The 24,970-nt window shown below is 40.2% G+C and overlaps 1 protein-coding gene across 2 annotated transcripts in view; it reads left to right on the top strand.

Moving 5' to 3' along the window:
• The window catches only part of MAP3K8 (mitogen-activated protein kinase kinase kinase 8), a 95,494-nt gene extending 70,800 nt beyond the window's left edge, over window positions 1-24,694 (top strand). For both annotated transcript variants that reach the window (XM_044066679.1, XM_044066678.1), the window contains exons 7-8: window positions 14,691-14,937; window positions 23,492-24,694. In XM_044066679.1, the coding sequence (XP_043922614.1) occupies window positions 14,691-14,937; window positions 23,492-23,619 (375 nt within the window). In that variant the 3' untranslated portion in view covers window positions 23,620-24,694. The remainder of the gene's footprint in view (window positions 1-14,690; window positions 14,938-23,491) is intronic.
• The last annotated feature ends 276 nt before the right edge of the window (window positions 24,695-24,970 follow it).

The raw sequence follows: 24,970 nt of genomic DNA, 5'->3' as shown, positions 1-24,970 counted from the left end.
TTGCTAGAAATTAGCTAGTGGCTGTAGCTTGTAAACTTGTTTATAGGGTGTAGGCAAAGATATGAAAATAGTAAAGAAATGCCATCTTTGATTGGGGTGCCAAGCATATAATATTTAGAAACATAGGAACAATATTAGTCAAGCAGTCATGGAGACTGTAAAAGACCTAGCCATGTATACCTTTACGTAGGCATACTTAAAAATTCTTTCCACCGTTTATTATACTTAAGTGTCCACCTCCCAAAACAGGTAGGCTACCCATATATTCGTGATGTAAATTTGTCTACCCATTCAATCATCAAGACTACTTTTTAACGAAGACAAAATAATATTTTGCTTGACCTGTGGTGGTGACTTATTTCTTAGGCCGGGCAGTAAATAGATAAGAGTGCTCATCTTCCGGTCATCAGCAAACCTTTTCAATCACACTTCAAGTATATTGGCTTGGATATCTGCAAAATAAATGCCAAACGGGAGTATGCCCAAAAGTGATGCATGTGGTATCCTGATAGTTATAGTTTTTCATTCGGAGAGAGAGGGTAATGGCATCTCTTACTGCTTGGGATCTGTTTGATAGCTAGTTTGCAATCCAGCAGATAACAGTGGGATTCAAACCTCTTAACCTGCAGACACTGAAAACTGGTAGATGCAGTGGATATAAAAAGTATATACACCTCTGTCTGTTGAAATGCCAGGTTTTTGTGATATAAAAAATGAGACCACAATAAATCATTGCAAAACTTTTCCCACCTTTAATGTGACCTATAACTTGTACAATTCAATTGAAAAACAAATCTGTTAGGGGAAAAAATATAAAAAACGTACAATACACTGGTTGCATAAATGTGCACACCCTTAAACTAATACTTTGTTGTGTGTGCACACCCTTAAACTAATACTTTGTAGAAGCACCTTTTGATTTAATTACAGCATTCAGTCTTCTTGGGTACACACCTGCCATCAATTAAAGAGACTATGATTAACCCCAAATAAAGTTCAGCTGTCCTAGTAGGATTTTCCTGACATTTACTCAGTTGCCTGCTACAGCAAAAGCCATGGTTCACAGAGAGCTGACAAAGCATCAAAGGGATCTCATTGTTGAAAGGTATCAGTCAGGAGAAGGGTACAAGAAAATTTCCACAGCATTGGTTATACCATGGAACACAGTGAAGACAGTCCTCAAAAAGTGGCGAAAATGTGACAACAGTGACGTTGCAAAGAACTGGACATCCCTCCAAAATTGATGAAAGGACAGTACGGAAACTGGTCAGGGAGGCTGCCAGGAGACCTACAGCAGGACTGAAGGAGCTGCAGGAATTTCTGGCAAGTACTGGTTGTGTACTAAATGTGACAATAATCTCCCATATTCCCCATATGTTTGGACTGTGGGGTAGGGTTGCAAAGCAGAAGCCTTTTCTTGCACAGAAAAACACCCAGGCCCGGTTAAAATTTGCAAAACAATACATCAAGTCTCACAAAGCATGTGGGAAAATAATGAGACCAAGGTTGAACTTTTTGGCCACAATTCCAAAAGGTACGTTTGGCAGAAAAACAACACTTCCCATCACCAAAGGAACAACATTCTCACTGTGAAGCATGGTGGTGCCAGTGTCATGCTTTGGAGTTGCTTTTCTTCTGCTGGAACTGGGGCTTTAGTCAAGGTGGAGTGAATTATGAACAGTTCCAAATACCAGTCACTTTTGGTCCAAAACCTTCAGGCATCTGCTAGAAAGCTGAAGAAAATAGGAAGTTCACCTTTCAACACAACAGTGACCCCAAGCGTACATCCAAATCAACAAAAGAATGGCTTCACCAGAAGAAAATTAAAGTTTTGGAATGGCCCAGCCAGAGCCCTGACCTAAATCCAACAGAAAATCAGTGGGATGACCTGATGAGGGCTGTGCGCAAGAGATGCCGTCGCAGTCTGACAGATTTGGAGCACTTTTGCAAGGAAGAGTGGGCAAATATTGCCAAGGGTGTGCACACTTATGCAACCAGCTTATAGTACATTTTTTATTTTTTTATATTTTTCCCCTATCAGATTTGTTTGTTTTTCAATTGAATTGTACAGGTTATAGGTCACAATAAAAGTGGGAAAAGTTTTGAAATGATTTATTATGGTCTCATTTTTTATATCACAAAAACCTGGCATTTTAACAAGGGTGTGTACACTTTTTTTACTGTAGGCCCTTAAAAAGAAGGCACATCCAGCCAAAAATCTACATACCCAGTTAGCATAAATTTTTTAATACCAAATATCATATAACTCTTCCTGCTTCCAGTAAGAATATGGGATACTACTCAGAAACATGTTTCAAAAAACAGAGAGTGACAAAAATGTTGGAAAACTATAAGTACATTATCAAAGAGAGAGCATAAAATCTGTAGAATTCATAGTGAACAGTATTGCAAAATTATGTTATACAAGCTTATTTGTTTTGGCTTCTGCAAAAGGGAGATGTAAGATGTATGTCCATTTTTTAAATTACTATTGTCACTAACATGTTAGTCATGTAGTTAGGTTTGTTTGTGTACTAGGCAGCTTCAGAAATCACGTGTGATGAGGGAGATTCAGAAAATAGTGTGAAGTAGTAAATCAAGCCTGAAAATGGGAACATAACTCCAAAATAGGTACATCATGTGCAAGGGTAATCGGGTGTAAAAACTGGTTCATTCTTCCAACATTGGGACAGTTAAGTCTGATGGGAGATTACATTATGTTTGTATAGGTTTTCAATAGTAGCATCATGGAGATAGTATCAAAAGCCTTGGCCATGGCCATGTCAAGAAAAGCAATGTCCACATCAGTAACTTTTTTCAAAGAAGTTTACTAGGTTTGGGGACAGGACCTGTCCATTACAAAATCAAACTAAATAGAGTTTCTTGTGTCTTTCGGCTTTTCCCGGTTAGGAGTCGCCACAGCGGAACTCCGGTCCGCTAATGATTGGCAGTAGATTTTTACGTGCTGAGTTGCCAGCCCTGACGCACAATCTTCAACGAAGGTACAAACTAAATAGAGTTTAGATCAGTTAAAGTGCCTTTTTTGCATAAATATGTTCTGCTATTTATGAACATTAAGTATATATATGAACTATCTTTAGAAATGTTGTTAGTAGCTATGCTTCTGTCATGCCGAAAATGTTTTCAAGTTACAGACATTGAAAAAAAAATGTTAGCTAAATATTTGTACTTATCTGTATATTATGTATATGTAATATAATCTATGTTAAAGATATGCTAGATGCAGTTTAGCAAACATTGAGATAAGTAAATCCTACGTACTATAAAAAATGTATGTAGCTATATGTAGAATATGAATACAGTACCACTGTTTAGTCCAGTAGGCACTAATTGTCATTTTGGTGTATCTGATTGCCTGAAATTTCATTTCAATGAAACAAAAAAGTCTTCATTTGTTTTGCTTTGGGGGTCAAAGCACCCACACATCATATACAGAGAGAGGCCTCCTTTTCTCTCATATTCCAGGTTGCAGAAGATTCAGAAAAGAACAAGTCCCCCAATTGGATGAATTCACATTCAGGCTGTTAGGTGGCTTTTCTACTCTTGACAGAGCTTAAAGTGGATGAACTTTCAGTTGAATGAGGCTGTTAGGTGGCTTTTCTACTCTTGACAGAGCTTAAAGTGGATGAACTTTCAGTTGAATGAGTTCATTTCCCTGATGTGTCACTTTTCAATTGATGTTCCCTGTAGGAGATTACTATGGTGTCGTCTTCTTGTTTTGTTTTTTTGTGTGTGGATCAGCAGTGATTCATAGTTTTTGAGCTTTCTTTGTTCTCTGTAGTTGTGCAACCATGGAGTTAGTATATGTAGGTGCAGGGGTGTAAGTGGGCAGAGACTTCTTATTTGGGGCTTGAAGAGGGACTTGACTCCTGCACAGGGCTCTTTTGTATTCCTTTAATTTAGCTGAAGCTTCAGCCAGTTTGTTTTGCCTGATTTAAGCTTTGATCAGTGTACTCCTGACAGAGGTTAGAGAACCCCATCAGATTCAGTGCGAGTGGAGTTATTTAGTCTGGAATGGATCAGTGATATGGGTACACTATACTAGAATCTGCATAAGAAAAAAATAAGATCTGCAATATTTAGTGGTGTTGCTTTGGAAGACATGAGATGGGGAGTATGTTATCATTTACATATGGGCCGTGAGTAGCTGTTAGTATGGGAGTAGTTGTGTGGAGTATGTTATCATTTACTTTTGGGCCGTGAGTAGGTATTAGTGAGTAGTCATGGGGAGTATGTTATCATTTACTTTTGGGCCGTGAGTAGGTATTAGTAAGTGAGTAGTTGTGGGGAGTATGTTATCATTTACTTTTGGGCAGTGAGTAGGTATTAGTAAGTGAGTAGTCGTGAGGAGTACGTTATCATTTACTTTTGGGCAGCAAGTAGGTATTAGTAAGTGAGTAGTCATAGGGAGTATGTTATAATTTACTTTTGGGCCGTGAGTAGGTATTAGTGAGTAGTTGTGGGGAGTATGTTATCATTTACTTTTGGGCCGTGAGTAGGTATTAGTAAGTGAGTAGTCGTGGGGAGTATGTTATCATTTACTTTTGGGCAGCAAGTAGGTATTAGTAAGTGAGTAGTCGTGGGGAGTACGTTATTATTTACTTTTGGACAGTGAGTAGGTATTAGTAAGTGAGTAGTTGTGGGGAGTACGTTATCATTTACTTTTGGGCCATGAGTAGGTATTAGTGAGTAGTCATGGGGAGTATGTTATTTACTTTTGGGCCGTGAGTAGGTATTAGTAAGTGAGTAGTCGTGGGGAGTATGTTATCATTTACTTTTGGGCCGTGAGTAGGTATTAGTGAGTAGTCGTGGGGAGTATGTTATCATTTACTTTTGGGCAGCAAGTAGGTATTAGTAAGTGAGTAGTCGTGGGGAGTACGTTATTTACTTGTGGACAGTGAGTAGGTATTAGTAAGTGAGTAGTTGTGGGGAGTACGTTATCATTTACTTTTGGGCCGTGAGTAGGTATTAGTGAGTAGTCGTGGGGAGTATGTTATCATTTACCTTTGGGCCATGAGTAGGTATTAGTAAGTGAGTAGTCGTGGGGAGTATGTTATCATTTACTTTTGGACAGTGAGTAGGTATTAGTAAGTGAGTAGTTGTGGGGAGTACGTTATCATTTACTTTTGGGCCATGAGTAGGTATTAGTGAGTAGTCATGGGGAGTACGTTATCATTTCCTTTTGGGCAGTGAGTAGGTATTAGTAAGTAGTCAGAGTAACTATAGATGGAAAAGTGGGGAGAATGGTTAGAGTTTGGTAACAGTGGGTTGGTTTAATAAGGGAGAGAGAGTTAAAGTTGTCATGTTATCACATAGTTAAAAAAATGTGGGAAAACTTTGTGCCATCATATTTTTCTGTTTTATAGATAATATGCAAATAGCGTGTCACTGGGGATTCCAGTGTGCTTCACTGTAAAAGAATGTCAAACAGGTTTTTGTGCTGACTCAATTCACATTTGTGCACTACATGTGGGAATTAAAAAGTGTTTCATGTTTACGATAACTTTAGATAAAATATATCACTTCCTCTGAAACTGGTATGCTGTCAGAAGTGTGACAGATGAAAGAGTAGATGAAAACGATGCACAAGTAAATATGCAAGCAGCAGATATTAAACTGAGATAAAAGTGATACCACAAGGTGGTTATACTGTTAGTGAAGCATAAAGCTGTTAATAGTTTGTATTTGTTAACCATGGTAGATCTCAGCGGACCATTTTCTTGGGAGTACAAACTGAGTGCAATAAGCAAAAAACAAGACAAAGTAGACCATATTTGCAATCAGTTTACTTTACTACATATCTAATTTCTGTTATTGGTTCCTTCATTCATCCAGAGGTCTATATTTGCTTTTATTTAATATTTGCAACTTGACTAGAAATCAGTAATTAATATGTGAGGTAGAATAGTCGGAGTACAAATCTAGTAAAAGTGAATCCTTTAAAACAGACAATTTATACTACAAGAGCAGCAATCAGAACAGTGTAAAGGACAAGTTGTATGGAACAAAAGGGCTGTTGGACATAGATGTATAGAAGAATTTGTGCAAGAATGTATAACAGATTACTTTTTACAATAGGTAGGAGAAGGGTAAAGACACTTATTGCCATGAATTTATAAACCTGTTTGTGACTGTCAGCAGTGAGGGCATGACAGATATTACAGATGAAGTCCTAAATGTTACTAGGATGAAACCACTCAAGTTTTGTTAATGAATAAACTAGATTTAAACATTTAATGGTTATTTCTTATCCCTAGTGGATGTACGTTTGGCAGCTGACATACAGCTTATACTTCTTCAAGGCAGACTGGTGTACATGTGTTTTCATGTGTTGGTTATTAGTTTTACAGTCTCTCCACTGCATTTCATCAGTTGTATATTACAGATGAACATATTAGATGTAGAGCGGAGATGAGGTGTACAAATTTGGGAATTTAGGGAGGAGTTAGTGGAAGGCGACTGAAGGTGTGCAATAGGAGGATGAGTTATGTGAAAGTTTGTTATATGGCGAAGGTAAAGAATGGAAAAATTTTTTTATTTAGAAAGCAGTAGGTCCTTCCTACATTGACTTTGTATTATAAGATCATAGTTTGGTAGGAGACAACATGGAGGATATTTTTAAACACATTTTTAAGTAACTAGTGTAATTTGTGCAACTACAGATGTTTATAACGTGATTTTGAGAAGTATAAATGATCTTTTTCACCTTGTGCTACAATGGAATGCACCCAGGGAGTTGGTGGAAGGAGAAAAAGTATATCAGTAACATAGTTAAGATATACAGGAGAGGCTTGTTCGTTTAGCACAAAGGATTTATTTGCATAGTTATCCTTTTTTGAGCAGATTAGTCCCACTAAGCAGGTAGCCTATTTTCAGGGGAGTCCCAAAATGGTATTTTTGTACTACTGGGGGAAATTTGGCCAGGGTATCAGGGAACCTACCCCTGTTTTTGATAGGTGCCACTGGATCTTTCACATCCACGTGAGCTACTCTGGTAGATGGGGGCTCAGTTTAATGTCTCATTTGAAGGACAACACACTCAGAAGTACAGCACCCCTTATGCTGCACTGCAGTGTCAGCAATCCAGTCACCTGGTATGGGAATAGAACCCACAACTTTTTGCAAAAAATGAAAGTGTGCTACCTGTTGCACCACTGACACTCCTTAAGGCTATGAGCTGACAAGCTTCATTTTATAGTTCCGGATTTCATTCCTTTCATCACCATTAAAACTATAACTAGGCAAGAGATCTTGTATAAGAACCTGATGACTTAAACTCATTGAAAATAAACCCTCTAAACATGCATATTAAGCTCTTAAAGACCCTTCCCCTCTTTCTTAAATACACTAACTTTACAACTGTGCAACTGTGGGCGTCGGGGGTCTTGCCACCCTACAGTCATTCCTCTGAGTTTGGTATTATTCTTTACTTTGCATGTAATTATAGTTGCTGTTGGCTGAAACGTGCCAAGTAATTGATTTTCCCTTCTGTCGTGTTAGTTTGCATACTGTCTACTCCCCAGACAGCAAACTGTTTTGCAGAACTCCTAGACATAGTTCTGAAGATCTTCTAGGACATCCCTTGCAGAAAGAGGATCTAAAATCCTTTCAGGCTATTTCTTTTTGTTTGTTTTTGCATGTGGCTTTTCATATGGCATTCAGTCCCGTAGCCTGTTGAAGAGCCTAGCCCAATTCTCAAAAGCACTATTTGATTAAGTGACTTTCTCAAGGTCACACAAGTAGGAAATGAAGGCTGAAAGAATCAAACCCTGATCTAGAGAATCTAGCTTGCTAATAGTGCTTAGTCATAATCCTCTGTTACAACTGATTGATGGTTTTGATGCTGGTGAAAGATGTAGGTGAATACCAGGCCAAGTTATCCATTTTCTGCATTACTCTTCCATTAGCTATTTTCCAGTAGCCGTAGAGTAACAAAAGTTTTATTTAACAGAATCGCATTGTAGAATCATAGAATCATAAAATGTGCAAGGCAACAGGGTCATGTGGGCATTTGCTGTTTCAGTACCCACCCTTAGATCTAATCTCCTTTATCAAGGCGCGAAAGGTTAGTTGTACCAGGAATGAATTTATGAATACCCATCCAGTTGTCTAATTCCTTCTTGAAGGAAGAGAGTGTGTCACATTATTTGATCTAGAGAGGAAGTTTGCTCCAGAGAAGATGTGACAAAGCTATCTCTCTACCAGGATTTCCTTTATTTTCTGAAGCAGACTGAAATCTTTGGTTGTTGAGTTCACGGGACTATTTGATTTATTGGGAAATAAGAAGTCTTAGACTGCTGGATCCCTAATGGTTCAGAAGGCAAGGCACAGATCGCCTTCAATTTGTTTTTGGGCACTGATTACAGGGTCAAAGCCTCTAGTCTCTCTTGGTAGCTCAGATCCTTTAGGCCCAAAATCATGTTTGTCAGAAACCTCTTAACTGCTTGGTATGTTTAGTAAGCTGGGTAGAGGGTTTGTTTGCCAAATGCAACAGTACTGCATTTTTTAGCATTTAGTTTTAGATGGCTTTTGGAGCACCAGCTGTTAACACGTGTAAAGTTCACAGTAGATTCTGTTTATAAGAAGAGGTTTTAAATATGACACTCACTTTCCAATAATCTGCAAACTTGGTTAACCAGAGTTCCCTGTTTCTAATATGGAGATCAAAGAAGTATGTCAAATTGTAGAGGTCCGGGGTCTTACTACCCTGCAGTCACCTCTTTTGAGTTTAGTGTTGTTCTTCACTTTGCATGCAGTTATAGTTGCTGTTGGCTGAAAAACACAAATAATTGCTTTTGCCTTCTCTCATGTTAGTTTGCATATTGTCAGATGTCTACTCCCAAGTGAAGACATGTCTGCATTGATCCTTGTAGTACCCCACTGGTTCCTTTCATGCTCTCTGAGGACATGCCTGCCACCCCCACAGTGTGGATTCTGACAGTCAGCTTTCCATCTAACTACATAGAGGTCAGTTTAGAGCAAATTTAGCTTTTTGATGATGTTGGCATATGATATAATATAAAATCCCTTGGTGAGGTCAAGATGTGTTGTATGGACAGCATGACCACTGTCCATGACCTGTGCTATCCTCTCAAAAAATTAACCAAACCTTGGGGAGAAAGCTGGTCGATAAGTTTAGGTTGAATAGTTGTTGGAGCAGCTCCACCAGCACATTTAGTGCTGTTCACCAGGCATCCTTTTATGTTAGCAGCTCCCATAGAGATTGTATTTTTCTTTTGTTTTTGAAGAGTACTTTTAACAAGCAAGTGTTCTTTTTGTTGATAGGGTTTGGTATATGTGGATTTTGTATGGATGTCTGTAAGTTTGAAATGTGTTTTGAATTTGTTTGCTGATATATTTGCTATATCCGCTGGTTGTCAGCCTACGTCATAGGAAGCCTTTGTTTTCTAGATGGCATTTTTCAATGCCTTCGATAGCCTTTTGTTGTTGACCTAGATTTGTGGGTCTTTAATTTTGCTTTATATTCTGATGAGCTTTTTTCTTTCATTGTAATGTTTATTTATGCATGGGGATCATAAGTCTGGTTTGCTGTTACTCCTCCCTTCCCTTTATGTTTGGTTTTGATAAGGACCAACACATTTATACAGTTTTCTAGGTGAGAGTAAAATTTATTTACATAACTAATTACGTCAACAATTTTGGCAGTAAGGTTATGCTTGAACATAGATTCTTCAAACATACAAACTTTCCAAAATTCTTTAATGAAGTCTTTGAATAACTGTATTAGCTGTATCTGCTACTTTAGGGATTTTAAAAGAGAAGTTTACCAGTTTGTGGTCAGACTTGATTTGGGAAGGGTGTACAGTGGGATACTGCATATAGATACCATTTTTATAAGGATCGGGTCAGGAACATTTTGTCTTTTTCTATTTGATCCAGGGAATTCTTGTTATGAGAAGTATCTAATGTGCATTGCTTTCTTATCAGTTGTACATATTACTCCAGTAATGTATCTTTTTTTGAGTATGCACTTTTGTCTGTGATAGTTTGTATCTACTGACAGACTTGCATACTACCATATATATAGTAAGATTATTCCATACTTTATTAAGCTGTTTTCCTACACAGCTGACTGTCAGCAGATCCTAGTGACTCTCCGTGATTGCTGGGTTTACCTATCTCTCCTGTCTCCTCCGAGTTAATCTCCTGTCACCCTCAGACTTTCTCCTTAGGATTCAGGTCACTGAGAAGCTCAAGCTATCCTGGGACAGCATCACACTGCTGCCATGTGAGTATTTTTGACGTGTTATTTCCCTACCTCTGTGCACACCCACTAGCACCCCAAGGATGGGGCTTGCACTGAATATCAATGCTGACCACCCTTCATTTTTGCAGGGGGGTTGACATAATCAGGACACCCCTCAGGTAACACTTTGTGATTGTTTACCCTTTCTCTACCATGGAAATAGAACTAGAACATGTCCCTCTGGCACATGCCCTTCCCCCCAGGATGGGAGCAGTCATCCTCCTCCTGCTGCTGCTTCACATATCCAAGCCACTGATTGAACCCAGAGTGCATGGGCTATAGTCAGGGCATCATCCCTGTATGCCATGGCACTTGCATGCCTGGGCCATAGTCAGGGCATCATCCTTGTGTGCCATGGCACTTGTGTGCCTGGGCAGTAGTCAGGGCATTATTCCTGTATACCATGGCACTTGGGTGCCTGGGCAATAGTCAGGGCATTATTCCTGTATACCACGGCACTTGGGTGCCTGGGCCATAGTCAGGGCATTATCCCTGTATGCCACGGCACTTGGGTGCCTGGGCCATAGTCGGGGTATGTCATGGCATTTGGGTGCCTGGGCCATAGTTAGGGCACCATCCTTGGGTGCCATGGCACTTGGGTGCCTGGGCAATAGTCAGGGCATTATCCCTGAATGCCATGGCACTTGGGTGCATTGGCAATAGTCAGGGCATTATCCCTGTCTACCACAGCACTTGGGTGCCTAGGCAATAGTCAAGGCATCATCCATGTATGCCATAGCACTTGGTTGCCTGGGCAATAGTCAGGGCATTATCCCTGTATACCATGGCACTTGGGTGCCTGGGTCATAGTCAGGGTATCATCCCTGTATGCCATGGCACTTGGATGCCTGGGCCATAGTCAGGGTATTATCCCTGTATGCCATGGCACTTGGGTGCCTGGGCCATAGTCCGTGCATCATCCCCGTTTGCCACAGCACTTGGGTGCCTGGGCCATAGTCAGTGCATCATCCCCATTTGCCACGGCACTTGGGTGCCTGGGCCATAGTCAGGACATCATCCCTGTTTTCCACGGCACTTGGGTGCTTGGGCCATAGTCAGGACATCATCCCTGTATACCACGGCACTTGGGTGCCTGGGCCATAGTCAGGACATCATCCCTGTATACCACGGCACTTGGGTGCCTGGGCCATAGTCAGGGCATTATCCCTGTATGCCATGGCACTTGCTAAGAATATTTCATACTTCTTTCATCTTGGCTTAGTAGAATGTTCTTATGTTATTCTTTGACCTCCTTTCTGAAGTACATGCAGTGCATAACACTTTATCCAGCACTGTTTTTAGAAGATACTTTTCTTCATTGTCTTGTTTATTCTGCAGTTATTTAGAGATCTCTGCTGTGTTTGTGCTCTTGTTTCTGTGCTCATGTGAGTGATCAGAAGGGCTTCCACATAAGTTGGAGACTGTTATAGGCTCTTTCCAAGTGTATGTGACTTTGGTGTGGAACACATCTCCACGTCTTAGCTTAGAGATATATTTCTGTATTTTTATATTGTCTTTTCAAGCTGGTTCTTTTATTCGGCCTGTACAAAAGTGTATGTTGATTCTATGCAGAACCCATTTTTCACATTGTGTTAGTGAAACAGTGATCTGCAGTCGTAGAAACTTGGTAGTTCTGACTTAATTATCTTATTTCACTGATTTAAACCTCTTTTACCAGGAAGCTGTGGGATATGTTGGTGTCATGTTCAGTCAGGGTCTCTTGTATAGCCTCACCAAATACAAAACACCAGAGGAAACTTATCTCCTCATCAATTTGTTAGCCATGAGCCATGACTGCTTTCTGCTAGACACTCCGAGACTGTACAGAGAATGTTATGACAAATACATTTTTTAAAACTATTATGGACAATTTAACAACTCTAAATTTGAAAAGAAATGATTGTACAGAGAATGTTCGCACCATTTTGCAGCACAACATGCATTTGAAGCTGTTTGTTCATTTGTCTTTCCTGGTTTGAGACACACCCGCATTGCATTAAACTCAACCTCTGTTCTTTAAAATTATTTGCATCTTGCAGTTGGGAAGGTGCTGTTAAATGTCATTGTTAATACTGGTCTGAAATCTTTCTGATCGCAGTGTGTGAAGACACTAATTTAGTTTTACATTGAAGTAAGATTTTTGTTTTATATGTCCCCATGTTGATTCCTGAAGTTGTGCTTTTATTTACTTTTGAGCAGTTAGTGGACCATAAAACTAGACTACTGGCAAAGCAAGAGGAAAGCTGTGCAGTTTCTGTTAGAATATTAAAGCAAGATTGTTAGTTACTCTGTACCAGGAAGAACGGGAATTTTAAACAATCCTTTGCGTCTTTTACCCCGGAGTATAAGGTCGGCCAAGTTCTTCAGCATGTTTTCCCAGCTTATTTGCTTATTTTCTGTTATCAGTGAGTTGACAAAGGCAAGCTTCCTGATTAGGTTAAAGCGCTTTCCATGAGACACGAATTATAATGATAGAAAATGTAATTGGAACAGTAGCTGACCTGTATTATTTCAGATCATGTCAGCTTGCTCATTACTTCACTGACTTTTTTATTGGCTTTGGCAGTGTATTCAGTTTATCATAAGTTTCTGCAGGCTCATGCAACTTGGTTTGTACACGGTAGGAAACTGATGCACAACTTTGTGACAACACATTGGACAAGCCAAGCTCACTGAATACCACACATGTATAAACTGGGTGACGAGAGTGAAGCATTTTCTGCAGACATGCAAGTCCTACAGAAACCTCTATCTTAGAAGCTTTACTCTCACATTTATTTATATGTAGTAACTCCAGGGCTGCTCAACTATGTGGAGAAGAGAAACACTCCACAAGGGAGAAAATTTGCCTGCACAAGTGCAATCTTTGAGTCCAACCAATTGGTAACAAAGCATTCTGAGACTTGTGCATTTTGTGAGGTGAGATCAGGAAGAGTGTCGTTAACTCAATACTGATCTTTGAGTGGAAAACATTGTAGTTTATCATTTTTACATCTCTCTGTCTCTCTTTCTGAAGGAGTTACACTTTGTATGCTGTTTGTAGTGTCTGCTGTTAGCTTTCTTTCACAGACAAGATGTTTTTTTCTTTCCCTATCACCTGATTTTTTTTTTCCATTTGCAAACATACTTCAGCATTGCCTGTAGTGGAAACCACTCAGAAAGCAGAAGGGCTCCCTGGATTTCTGTGTTTGGGCATTAATGTCACCACCCTTGGCCTCTTATCTTTGGCATTGTTGGTTCCCCAAAGAAGCAGTGCTGAGAACTCTGTATTGGAGCTGTTTTAGCAACTGGAGTCTTTCTGTTAACCATGCCCTGCTCTGACATGTTCTTGTTGATGTACTGTTTCTTAGATCATTTCAAGCCATTATTTTCTTGTACTGCTGTGGAACTGCAGTGGTGGTGCTGTGGTAGCGTTGTCGCCACATAGCAAGACGTTGTCCCGTTCGATTCTCAGCTAGAGCGTCTTCTGTGTGGAGGCATACATGAATGGGGCATGCCTTCGTTAAAGGTTGTGCGTCAGGGCTGGTATAAAGGTTGTGCATCAGGGCTGGTAACCCAATATGTAAAAATCCACTACCAATCATTAGCGGACCGGAGATCCGCTGTGGCGACCCCTAACCGGGAAAAGCCGAAAGACACAAACGAACATTTTCTTGTACTGCTGTGCCTTTTAAAGCATGCATACCTGATGTTTTGTTTGTGTGTGTGTGTGTGTGTGTGTGTATGTGCGCATATGTGTACATGTGCATACACTTGTGCTGGCATTGGAGTATATATTTGTATGTAGTGACACACAGCTAATTCACATTGTTGTCATGCAGAAGAGTCTTATGTTTGGCTTCTCCTTTTACAGTTGCCCAGAAGTGTGAGCACATTGTTTTGCTTGATCTTGTTGTGTAGGTATGTTGTTTAGAAATCCTTGCACAATGTTTAACTTCTGTTCGTTAGAAACCAGTAATAAGTGATATAATATTGTAGTTTTTTGTTGAAGTAATCTATACAGGCCTGATGAAACTGGATATGCAGAATGTACCATATGTTTGCATGGTGTTCAGAAGAAATGAGAACGGTTAAATTGTTTTTTTCAACTTCCATGCTTCATTCAGAATGTCTGCAATCTTGTAGTATGTATACAGGGAGATATGGGGGTGCAGTTGTTTATAGATGTGGGGGGTATAGGGTATTTACCCCTTACAAAAACATGTTTTATTTCAATCTTATCTTTTTGCATTGCTGAATTAGTGTTTTCATTTTTCTTAGTTACTTTTAATCCGGTTTCTTTGTTTAACCCAAGATCTGTTTCTTTGCCACTGGCTATCTGGCTATTTATGCTGACCTTGCTGTTGATGCATACAGGCAAATTATTTGTCCTTCAGTGGCTTAATTGCAATGTTTTTATTAGATTCACAAGATGGCGCCACCTTTAGAAGACATTGCTAAAGACAGTAGTCCAGCCATTAGGCAGTGTATTCATCTGGCAATGGAAAGGAATCTAAAGCATCGGCCTACAGCAGCAGAGTTATTGAAACATGAAGCTTTAAACCCTCCTCGTGATGAACAACCAAGGTGCCAGAGCTTAGACTCTGCTCTTCTTGAAAGGAAGAAAACAGTGTTGACCAAGGAATTAAACCTACCTGAAAATATATGTGGTATGTGTCAAGCTGCATCCATCTTGTGCATTATTGTATGTATATTTTTGGAGCCATTAATTCCATACACTGCTTTGTGTTTTAAACTATGTTCTTGTTTGTGCATACATGCATGGGTTTTTATGTGGACACTTACACATGCTGTGTGTGGCTGTGTGCATGTGTATTTTATGATCTGCGTATGGTAAGATACACAGCTAATGAGCATTTCTTGCTTGCATTGCACAACTCCTACATAAATAGTACATTGATTGCCAGCTTCATTGGCATACAGGAGTACATTCCTGGCTTAGTTCCAGATGACACCAGTTCACTTACTGGTTGAGGTATCTGCTGGAGCCGGGGTAAGAATGAGGAGAACAATGGTGAGTCTTAGCCCACTCACCGCTCCTCAGGGGCAAGGTGTGCTTGTGTCTTAGCATCCTTCAATGGTAGAATCTTAGCATCCTTCTATGGTAGAATCCCAAGTAAGGAGAGTTCACATAAAGTTGCTGTCTGCCAGGTGAGTGGCCCATGGTTACCTTGATTATGTCACATGCATTGGTATGCCATTATATACTGTGGGAGTGCACAGGGTATGGTAAGAGTTTTCAAGCAAAAAAAACTAAGAAAAAAACCCTGGTCTCTCAATACTTGAGTGACAGCTTCCTCTCACACTTCACTTGATTCTCACCCCAGGGAAAAAACAGGACCTCGTTGTGAGGGATTGAACAAATCCATTGGGCTACTGGGAGGGATGGGCTAATCCCATGAGATGCTTTATAAATTTAAACCTGCTAGTAAACTGTTCATAACTTGAGTGATCAATGACAGACTGAGTTACAGTATTAAATATTTTAGGGCTGAAGTAGAGTATTTATGCATCTTCACTGTTTCCGCTGTGCAGAAGTTCAAATCTGGTTTTACTACATTAGTGTCTACATTTCTTTTACTAAATGTGGGTCTTAGGGACAAGTTTGTATGTTTTATTTAAATTTAATTCATTCATGCATGAGTTGAATTAACGAAGCAGTCATTCTGGAACATTTTCAGCCGTGACCTAGACCACAAGGGGAAGGGAAAATGCAGCACATATGGATGTTTTAGAGCAGCCAATCAACCAGCATGTTTTTGGAAAACAGAAAGAAATGAGTAGCTATAGAAACCCATGGAAAGAACATTTAAAATGCATACAGACAGTGACCAGAGAACAGGAGTGAACCCTGGATCATAAAACTTTGAAGCAAAAATCTTAAGAACTGAGTCACTGTGCTTCCCATGACACAGTCCCTTACATTTTCTTGTAACATTTATGAATTAAAATAAGTAAAAGAATACTGCAGTCAACCTGATTATGCATGATGCTAATAGAATAGAGAATACCATTTTACTCTGAAAAAATAATAATAACATGAAATAAAAAAACAGCCTTTATTTCATTCACCCATTCATGGGTGAGGGTGTGTGGGAACTGTTTAGGAATCAGTAAAATGCCACATTCTGGTTGAAAATGTGGAACAAAATTAATGAAGCTGCATGACTGCTTAGCAGAATAAATACTCAAATAACTTTGGTTGTCTACAAATGGTCTTAAACAATTTCAGGTACTCTCTTTATGGTAATGCCTTATGAGCTATGAACAAAAGTAGTAAAATGCTCCTGTTTTGCTCAGATAGGAATGCAGGTAGCAAGCAGCAAATCTTATGTTTGGGATTCAGAATAAAAATTAGCAAGGTTTAGCAAAATGTTGTCTTGGGTCACATGGTGTCCTGAAACCGTGTTGATAGTAAACAAATGAATAGTAAAATTGTGATGGATGCAGCACTGCTTACTTGATGATACACAGTGGCAGAATGTTTGACTTGTCTAAAAAAATCATAACTAGGTTATGCAGAACATAGACTTTAAAGATGGAAGATGTGATTCATTGAGATGATTTACATAGGTGCACAGGACCTGTGCATGAAGCGAATATTATATGGAATGAGAAACACTTATTACAAGTGAGTATCCTGGCCTATCAGTTAGCCCTACTTTGCTCTATCATAAGGAGCAATAAATCAAGTAAATGCAGTTAACTGTAGATCTCCCCATTGGATGTAGCAGAGCATATCAACAAGAACATATACTACATACCCATGCATAGGTAGCATGCTTGCTAAGTAATGTGCTGTGATAACAAAAGATGGTCATATACAGCCCAAGTGACTGTTTGCACCAGTACGTGGTGCTTCATGTGGATAAGCAGTATGGAGCATGGTGATTTTTGAAAGTGCAGTGAATGAATTTTGCTCAAGATGTGGCTAAAATCACATGGCCACTGTTGTCATTGTTATAGGTGGAGGAGAATGGTCTATATTATTTCATTGAACAAACATATCATTGTATGGCATTTCATTGGAAATGGCATTCATCAACCCCCTCCCCCCAGCTAGTTATATATACCAACTCCGAGACTGCACTACAGTGGGGAAATGGAAAATTTCCTGATCCCCACCATAATACAATCTCAGTCAGAACGGTTCAAGTTCAACAAAATGGAATCCGAAATGACGTTCAATGATGTGAAGTTTTGATGAATTAAAGGTGTATTAAGACAAATGTGAAAGGGAGAGAAAGAGTAAGCAGAAGGAAGCTTGTAAGGGGAACATTTAGGACACTTGTACAAAGGGGACTTAAAGGTAGTTGGAAGGATAAAGTAATTTTTATTTGTATGGAAGGATAAAGTAATTTTTATTTATATAAGGAGAAAGGATGTAAGGGATATAGTATACACGAGAAAACTGAGTATGGAAAGAGAGCACAGGATAGTGTAAGGAGGTAAATAAAGAAGCACAAAACAATACAGACAAATAGGTGAAGGTTTTGCACACAGAATGACGGGATTGACAGTGGTTTGACACAAACATACAGAGACTGGGCAAATAGTGATGGGGAAGGTAGGACCGCATATAATGAGTGGGACTGGTCACACCAGTTAAGAAATATGGTGGGGTGCAGGCAACATGGGTGGTGTCAGGAATCTGAGGGCTACCCAAATAGAACTGCCATCAGCTGGTGATCCCATGTAGGCACTGCTAGATGGTGCCTGTCCCTCTGGTTACCCAGTTGTCAGGGTTTGCTGCTCCAGCAAATCTGCAGCTCACCAGAAGAGGGAGTTTATATAGCCAAGACTTTGGCTAACATAACAGGACAGCATCCTCCTTCATAGCCTCAACCTTCTGCCGCAACTGCAATTGTTTAACAGCTGGTGGGACATCGATATCCACTTTAGAGTGGTCTTCACCCCTTTCTGGTGAGATATCCACACCCCTATCATTGGAGCCCCCTCATAAGCCACACATTTGAGAGACTGCTATGAAGGTGCCTGGACCTGCGTAAGTTATGCTTCCTCATTAAGTAAGCTTGCGCAGTAGAGATGTAATGGGAAAGGTAGGATAAATACAACATCTCATTGCAAAAGAGTGAACTATGAGGCAGATTGCAGTGATACATGCCTTATTTTGTAGTCGGCAATTCCTGCATCCTGTGCTACACCTCTCATTTGAGATGTGTCCCTGATGAGCCAAAAGATAAAAGTGCACATGTTGTTAATACCTCTTTGATGGCTACATATTTGTTTATCTGGGGGTACTCTCTTCATACTTTAGATTCTCATTCCTGCAGAATTTCAGGACCTGTTTCTTATGGTCATCAGAACAGTGCCAGCATTGCTTACCAGATGGCTGGATATCTTTTGGCTTGGATGAGGCCTGGGTCATGCCAGGCAATTCCATCATATGAACTCAGAAGTTGCTGATTGACATAGGTATGAAGGAGATGAAGAAATATCTTTAACTCCTCAAACATTGTGCAGGAGCTGTGTGTCTGTATATACCACCAGCCTTCTCTGGCACCCTGGATAGCAAAAGCCAGATGGTATACCAAAATGGTAGCAGCCATTATCAATACTCATGACTATGACTATTATATGCTGCTCAGCTGTGCAGAGCATGTGCGTGCATCTACCTCGTGTGTCTTCCTTGGGAAGTCATGAAAGCAGTAAGGCTGTTATGGATGCATTGTTCCTTAAGGCTCCATTGCATGAAAGTGGAATTAAGTAATTTATAGTCATTCATGATAGTTGACCTTATTTGTCTCTGTAATCTATAAAGTGGATTTGCAGGTAAGAAGTGTATTTTCCATTCATACAACTGCTCGGATATCAGAGGCAGGTAGGCTGGCAGTCATACTTCCTAGGGGTGTGTGTATGTGTAACATAGTAATTTATTGCTTTTCACTTGTTTTTCCTGCATGTTTTAGTGACTACAGCACCATGCTGTTTGGGTTGGGGAATACTATGTAACTATTTCAAGAACTATCCTCTGTCAAGAACTCGTACGTGGTACTGTATTACCTTGTATAATGTCTGCATATGTTGTTTTTAGGGTATGCATGCTCTCTTAGCAATTAGATTACTGACTATCCACTTTTGGGAAGTGGTACATGGTACTGTAGTATTGTGTTTAATGCCTACATTATGTGAATGTACTGTTTGGAGGTGGTTTACATGTACCATATCAGACAATGGGTTTACAGGCTGTCCACTGCAGGGAAATACTACATGGTATCATAACACAGGGTAGAAGTCCTGCATATTGTGAACATGCTGGTTTTGGTCAGGGATGCTACACATGCAACAAGTACATTCTTATTACCTCTAGGTATATTCGTAGTGGTACATGCTCCTGTTTTCATCGGGTATAAACAGGATTCTGCATGTCCAGAGGATAAGGCAGAGACGGGCTGAATAATTTCAGTAATGCTGAAAACAGTGTGCTGGTGTAGGCATTCAAGGTGCTTGGCTTTCGTGTGATGGAGGGGGGCACAGATCTTCCATAATGACAACAGGTGTAACTGCCCCCTTTGTGGGGCATAAATGTTGTCTGTGGGCTGAATGAGCCAGGCTCACAATTGTTTGGAGAGATATACCCAGCCATGCCAGGCAGAAGGTACAGGAGACAAAGGAGGAGTGTTCGACTTTAGTGTGGGGCCCATCAGGGTCAACATGGTTGACCGATATGGAAGAGTTCCTTGTATCACTGGAAGGAAACAGGATTTACCTCCGTGGAAATGAGGGGCAGGGAGAAGGATGATGAGCTGTCTCATTCCTTCCATGTCTCAGTTGGTGGTAGACCAGGTTAACACTGTACAGTGACGGGTTTGCATAATACACAGTTTTTACACTTATGGAGGTACATTAACAAAGTGCAGACTCCTTTTTAAGGGCACATCAGGTGTTCAACAGGTTGTTGCTACCAAAGGTGGTAATGCTGCATAAAAAGGAATTGGCTACATATGGAATTCTGTCCTACATATCATAAGGGCACCCTTTTAACATATTATAAGGTGTTTACTACAGTGTCTTCTGTATTATGCATTTACAAGTACAAGCAATAGTAGACAACACGTAGAAATGGCTGAGGCTGAACAAGTTGCTGATGTGCATGCACATTTATGTAAAGTCTGGTAGTGATACCCAGATAACTGAAGATGTCACAGTGATAGGGCATGGTGACATTACTGTCTGTTACAGTCCTGAGCAATTCCTGGGTGGGGATGAACCCTCAACAGAGGATATATGTATAGCTGAAGAGAGTGGCATCTGTCTTGGTGTGACATTTTAGTGCATACTATTCCCTGTGCAGAAGGCCTTACCTGCAGCTGAGACGCTCAGATGTGTGTCAGCTGTACCCAAAAAACAGCTTTGGAGTTGCACACCACTTCCTCAGTGGACATACACACCATAAGCTAAAAGTACAGGGTTACCTCATGTCATTAGACATCAGGGTTACTCCCTGAAGTATAGATGACATTAGGCATTAATCAACAAGTGTGTATGAGTGTCATTCAGGAGCAGTCTGCTGCCACGTAGTCCTTAATGGGTCTGGTAGGTGTGCTGCATGTCCAGTTTGCTGTCCAGTTGCATGATTGCATGGAAAATAGCCATTATGAAGTGGTGATTAAAGTGAGGGCTATGGCAGCACACAGTGCCTATGTAGAATTGTCAGTATCCTCATTTCTGCTCAGATTGGAAGTATTGTCCATGGATGGGGTAGGGCAGGGGCACGGGGTGGCTATGTGGACTATTGCAGGGTACATGCTCAACAGACATGGCTGGAGCTGTCAGACGCCCTATTACTTTTTGACATGGATGGCCAGAACTACCATCCTCCAGCAGTGGCATCCTTCACTAGCAAACGCTGTCCACATCCGGGTCATGTAGTAATGTATCATCCCTGCTACAGGAGGTCATGAACTCTCCATACTCTGACTAGCAAGGGTACAGTAGACCAAGGTCACCAAGTACAACACTATCCGTGTTGGGTAGTTCTTGAAGTCTGCCCCCTCTCCACAACAAAATAAAACCATGAGACAGTCACACAGTAGCTTGCTATCCATGTCCCAGAAGGATATAATCACTGACACTATCTATCCTTCCAGTTATCTCACCCCCCATTATCCTATCCCAGTGGCATGTGTCCCACACCCATTTCCTGTCCGTAGTGTTGTGTTACTGTATCCTCTGGCTCTTTTGCATCTGCTGCCATGTACCCATGCCTTCCTTCTGACTTCCCCCTACCAAGTTTGTGTTTAACTGTCTTCTGTTGCTATGTCCCCAGGTGCCCTATGTAAATTATTAGAATTGTGATCCACACCACCCTGCATTCACCAACAAAGCCTAAATGGATGACTGTATGCTTTTGTTTGGGCTTGTACATGGTGTGACCAAAAATTGTTAGCCAGATACCCCTTTGTCAACTCTGTTGTGTGTTGCTTCTGTTTCTGCCTAAGGCCTGTTGCTCACTGTACCCTCACCCTGTTACTAATGATTGTTATTGACCTCACCTGTTGCTGCTAGATGGTGTAATACAGTCAGATAGATGGAATGTTGACTTGGCCTCTGCAATATCATACTGCACAGTATAGAGCAGACCACGGACATGTTACTGGATATAGGGGTAATTACTGTAGGAAATGCCAGACATATCCAGGTACTGAAGTCATGCCTTCAGTAGTCCAAACATATATTCTATGATTCTTGATGTCTTTGGATGAACAGTGCTGAAAGTGATCTCAGCAGCAATTTTAGGGTTGCACACTAAGGCCATGAGCAAAGGTTCAAAGGAGTAGTCAGGATTATCCACAAAACATAACCCAAAATTTTTTGATCAGTGAGATTGGCTGCATAGTATATACCAGCATGTATTCTGCACACCTTGCAAACCCGATACCGTAAAAAGTCACTGCTAGTCATTAGCGGACCGGAGTTCCGCTGTGGTGACCCCCTGACCAGGAAAAGCCAAAAGACAATTTGTTATTCTACACACCTTGCACATACCAACAAGATGGCCCTATGGGAAATCACCATTCTAGAAGTGGACATAAAGGTCCAATGTATGCAAATGTGAGAATCATGAGAAGTACCCGAATGCCACATGCACACACATTGGTAATGATCTCCTGTGTATCTCAAACTACTTGGCAGTGGAGTATCTCTGAGATTAGAGGCCAGGAGGAAGTTTTTTATAGCCACATGAGTGCAGAATGCAACACAGTATCTGAGGGAAGTAAGCGATATAAATACCATACACAGTACTGGACCCCTCCTCTTCATTTTGGGGAATCATGTTTACTCATTAAAGTGCATCAGCATAACATTGAGGTACTTATTGAGTATATGTGAGGCAGAAGCCTGGGAACTATCCACTATGTCCCCTGTTGTACACTCAAAGGTCACTGTAGCTGGAATAGTAAGAGCTATAAATATGTTGGTATGAGTAGGTATAGGAAGACCATGCATTCTCTGACTTTCAGCATGTGGGTGTATACATCAACCAAACCCCACATGATGTCCCTTTCAGTCTACAGAGATTTACTGCCTGGTTATCAGTGAGAACATGGCATGTTAAACACTGTGGTAATGCTTATGAGCACTAGGTCTCTGAGGACACAAAACCAGGTCATTACAGCTAGCAGCTGAGACAAAAAAAATACTGCCAAACACAAACTTCTGCAAATGTGATCATGGCTATGTCCTGTGGTTTTTCTCTGTATATTGTGGTGTACAAGCAAGCTGCATGATCTCTGTGCTGATGCTTTTGAATCTCAGCACTTTTGTTAACTTGGTTGATACAGTTTATTTACCTGCATGTTGCAATTTACTTTTGTTTATACACCCATTTGAATGTGTTGCACAGTGACTGTGCAATGTTTTGTTAAGTTGTGCATCTAAAGTCTGTGAATTTGAAATGCCGTGGGCATTGTTGAGAATTGCACAAAAGTCCCTTGTGTACTATACAGCTTGTCTGTGAATTCCAGCAGAAGTCTTAATGCACTTGTAAGCTCCTTAAAACATAAATGTTATCAGGATACCTCGAAAGACTTTATTTCCATTTTAGTAATTTCACGGCACACAGATTAATTAGCTTGTGAAATGTTTGATGCACATGAAAATTATAACTGCTTTATGTGCAGTATTTGAAAAGACATAATACTTGTTAAAGCTATTCAACTTTTAACATTTTTCTTCTAGATTCTTCATTATGTATCAGCGAAGACTCGGTGATGATGAAAAAGAAACGCTCTCTGTATATAGATGTGGGAGCCATAGCAGGCTATTTCAACATTGTACGAGGGCCACCAATGACTGAATATGGCTAGTGGCAGTGAAGCCTTTCACAGTCTAAAATACAAACATTTGCCATAAAACTGTTAGACTGTAAGGTCTTGCTGGCTTAAGGGCAGAAGGAGTGAGCGGGCAGTGTGACCTTGGAAGCTGCTTTAAACGATTTCAGCATCGCCTAAGGATGCCAGTGACTGAATATGCTTGTGGCTGCCACCTCATGCTGTTGGTGGGAAGTGTAGGGAGTTGCTTCATAACAACTGCTATAATGATGATGATGATGAAGGCAGTGTTGCAAATGCATTGAAGCTACAAAGTGTTGTATTTCTAAATGGATTCAGTACAGTACTAAGTTGCAGCTAGAAAATATTTTTTCTTACGTGTATGCCTCAGTAGTAAGATTGACATTCAGCTGCACTGAAGATGAAATGTAATCATGAAAAAAATTAAGCTCAATGCAATATTTACTTGTGAAAAGTATGCAGGTGACTTCAAAGTGGCAGTAAACTGAACCAAGATAATGAGGAAACTGTATTAATGTTTTAGATTAATTTATAGTGGAACAGTGCTAAAATCTGTATAAGTAAGCAAGGAATGATTTTTGACTGGCAGTATCAGTGTGAGGTACAGAAAATGAATGCAGATTTTCAGGAATAGCTGTAACCAAGTACCTCATTGCACTGATGGTTTCAGAAAGCTGAATTTCAGATTGAGCCATTAATATTGCACCTTAATTGGAATTTTGTTCTCAGTGACAAGCTATTCGTTTATTGGATTGTGTTATTTCCTATGGAAATGTTTGTAATTGCTGTGCATATGACTGAGTAGATGTTACTGTGTACCCAGTTGTGTACATCCTGTGGTATGAAAGCAATCGAATATACCCAGTGGCACTTGGGTAGTTCTTTTATTTAAAGTGATGGAGTTCGAATGACATACAGTGTATGTTAAACAGCTAATGCTTTTACTGTAGTAATACTTTGTATTTATATTCATGTGTTAATAGCTTGACATTTGTTTTAAAATGTTCTCTTACACCATGCTGAACTGTTGACTGCAGGTGTAACCTGCTGTTTATGGAATCATAGTAATAAAACACATTTTTAGAAAGCACATATTTGCAGTGTGTTTGTGAAGAATAGAAGTACTTGTTTCTTTTCTTTTTTGACACTGTATAGACTTAATTTTGAGAATCATAAGTTGCAGCCATGAGAAATGCATAGATACTTGTAAAAGAGAATACTATTTGCTTGAAATTTTTTCTTCCATGAACACCAGCTATGAGCCAGCACTATTCACAGTCTTTATAGGAAAAGCTTTACCTGTCTTGTGGTCTGTTATGCTCATGGTGTGAAGTCAGTGCTACCCTGTTCTTGCATTTTTATTGTA

Source organism: Protopterus annectens, chromosome 3.part1 (assembly GCF_019279795.1).
Source record: "Protopterus annectens isolate FY-2018-M chromosome 3.part1, PAN1.0, whole genome shotgun sequence".
NCBI classification, from domain to species: Eukaryota; Metazoa; Chordata; order Ceratodontiformes; family Protopteridae; genus Protopterus; species Protopterus annectens.
The sequence above is the reverse complement of the archived record's forward strand: the minus strand, read 5'-3'. Positions and strand labels throughout refer to the sequence as shown.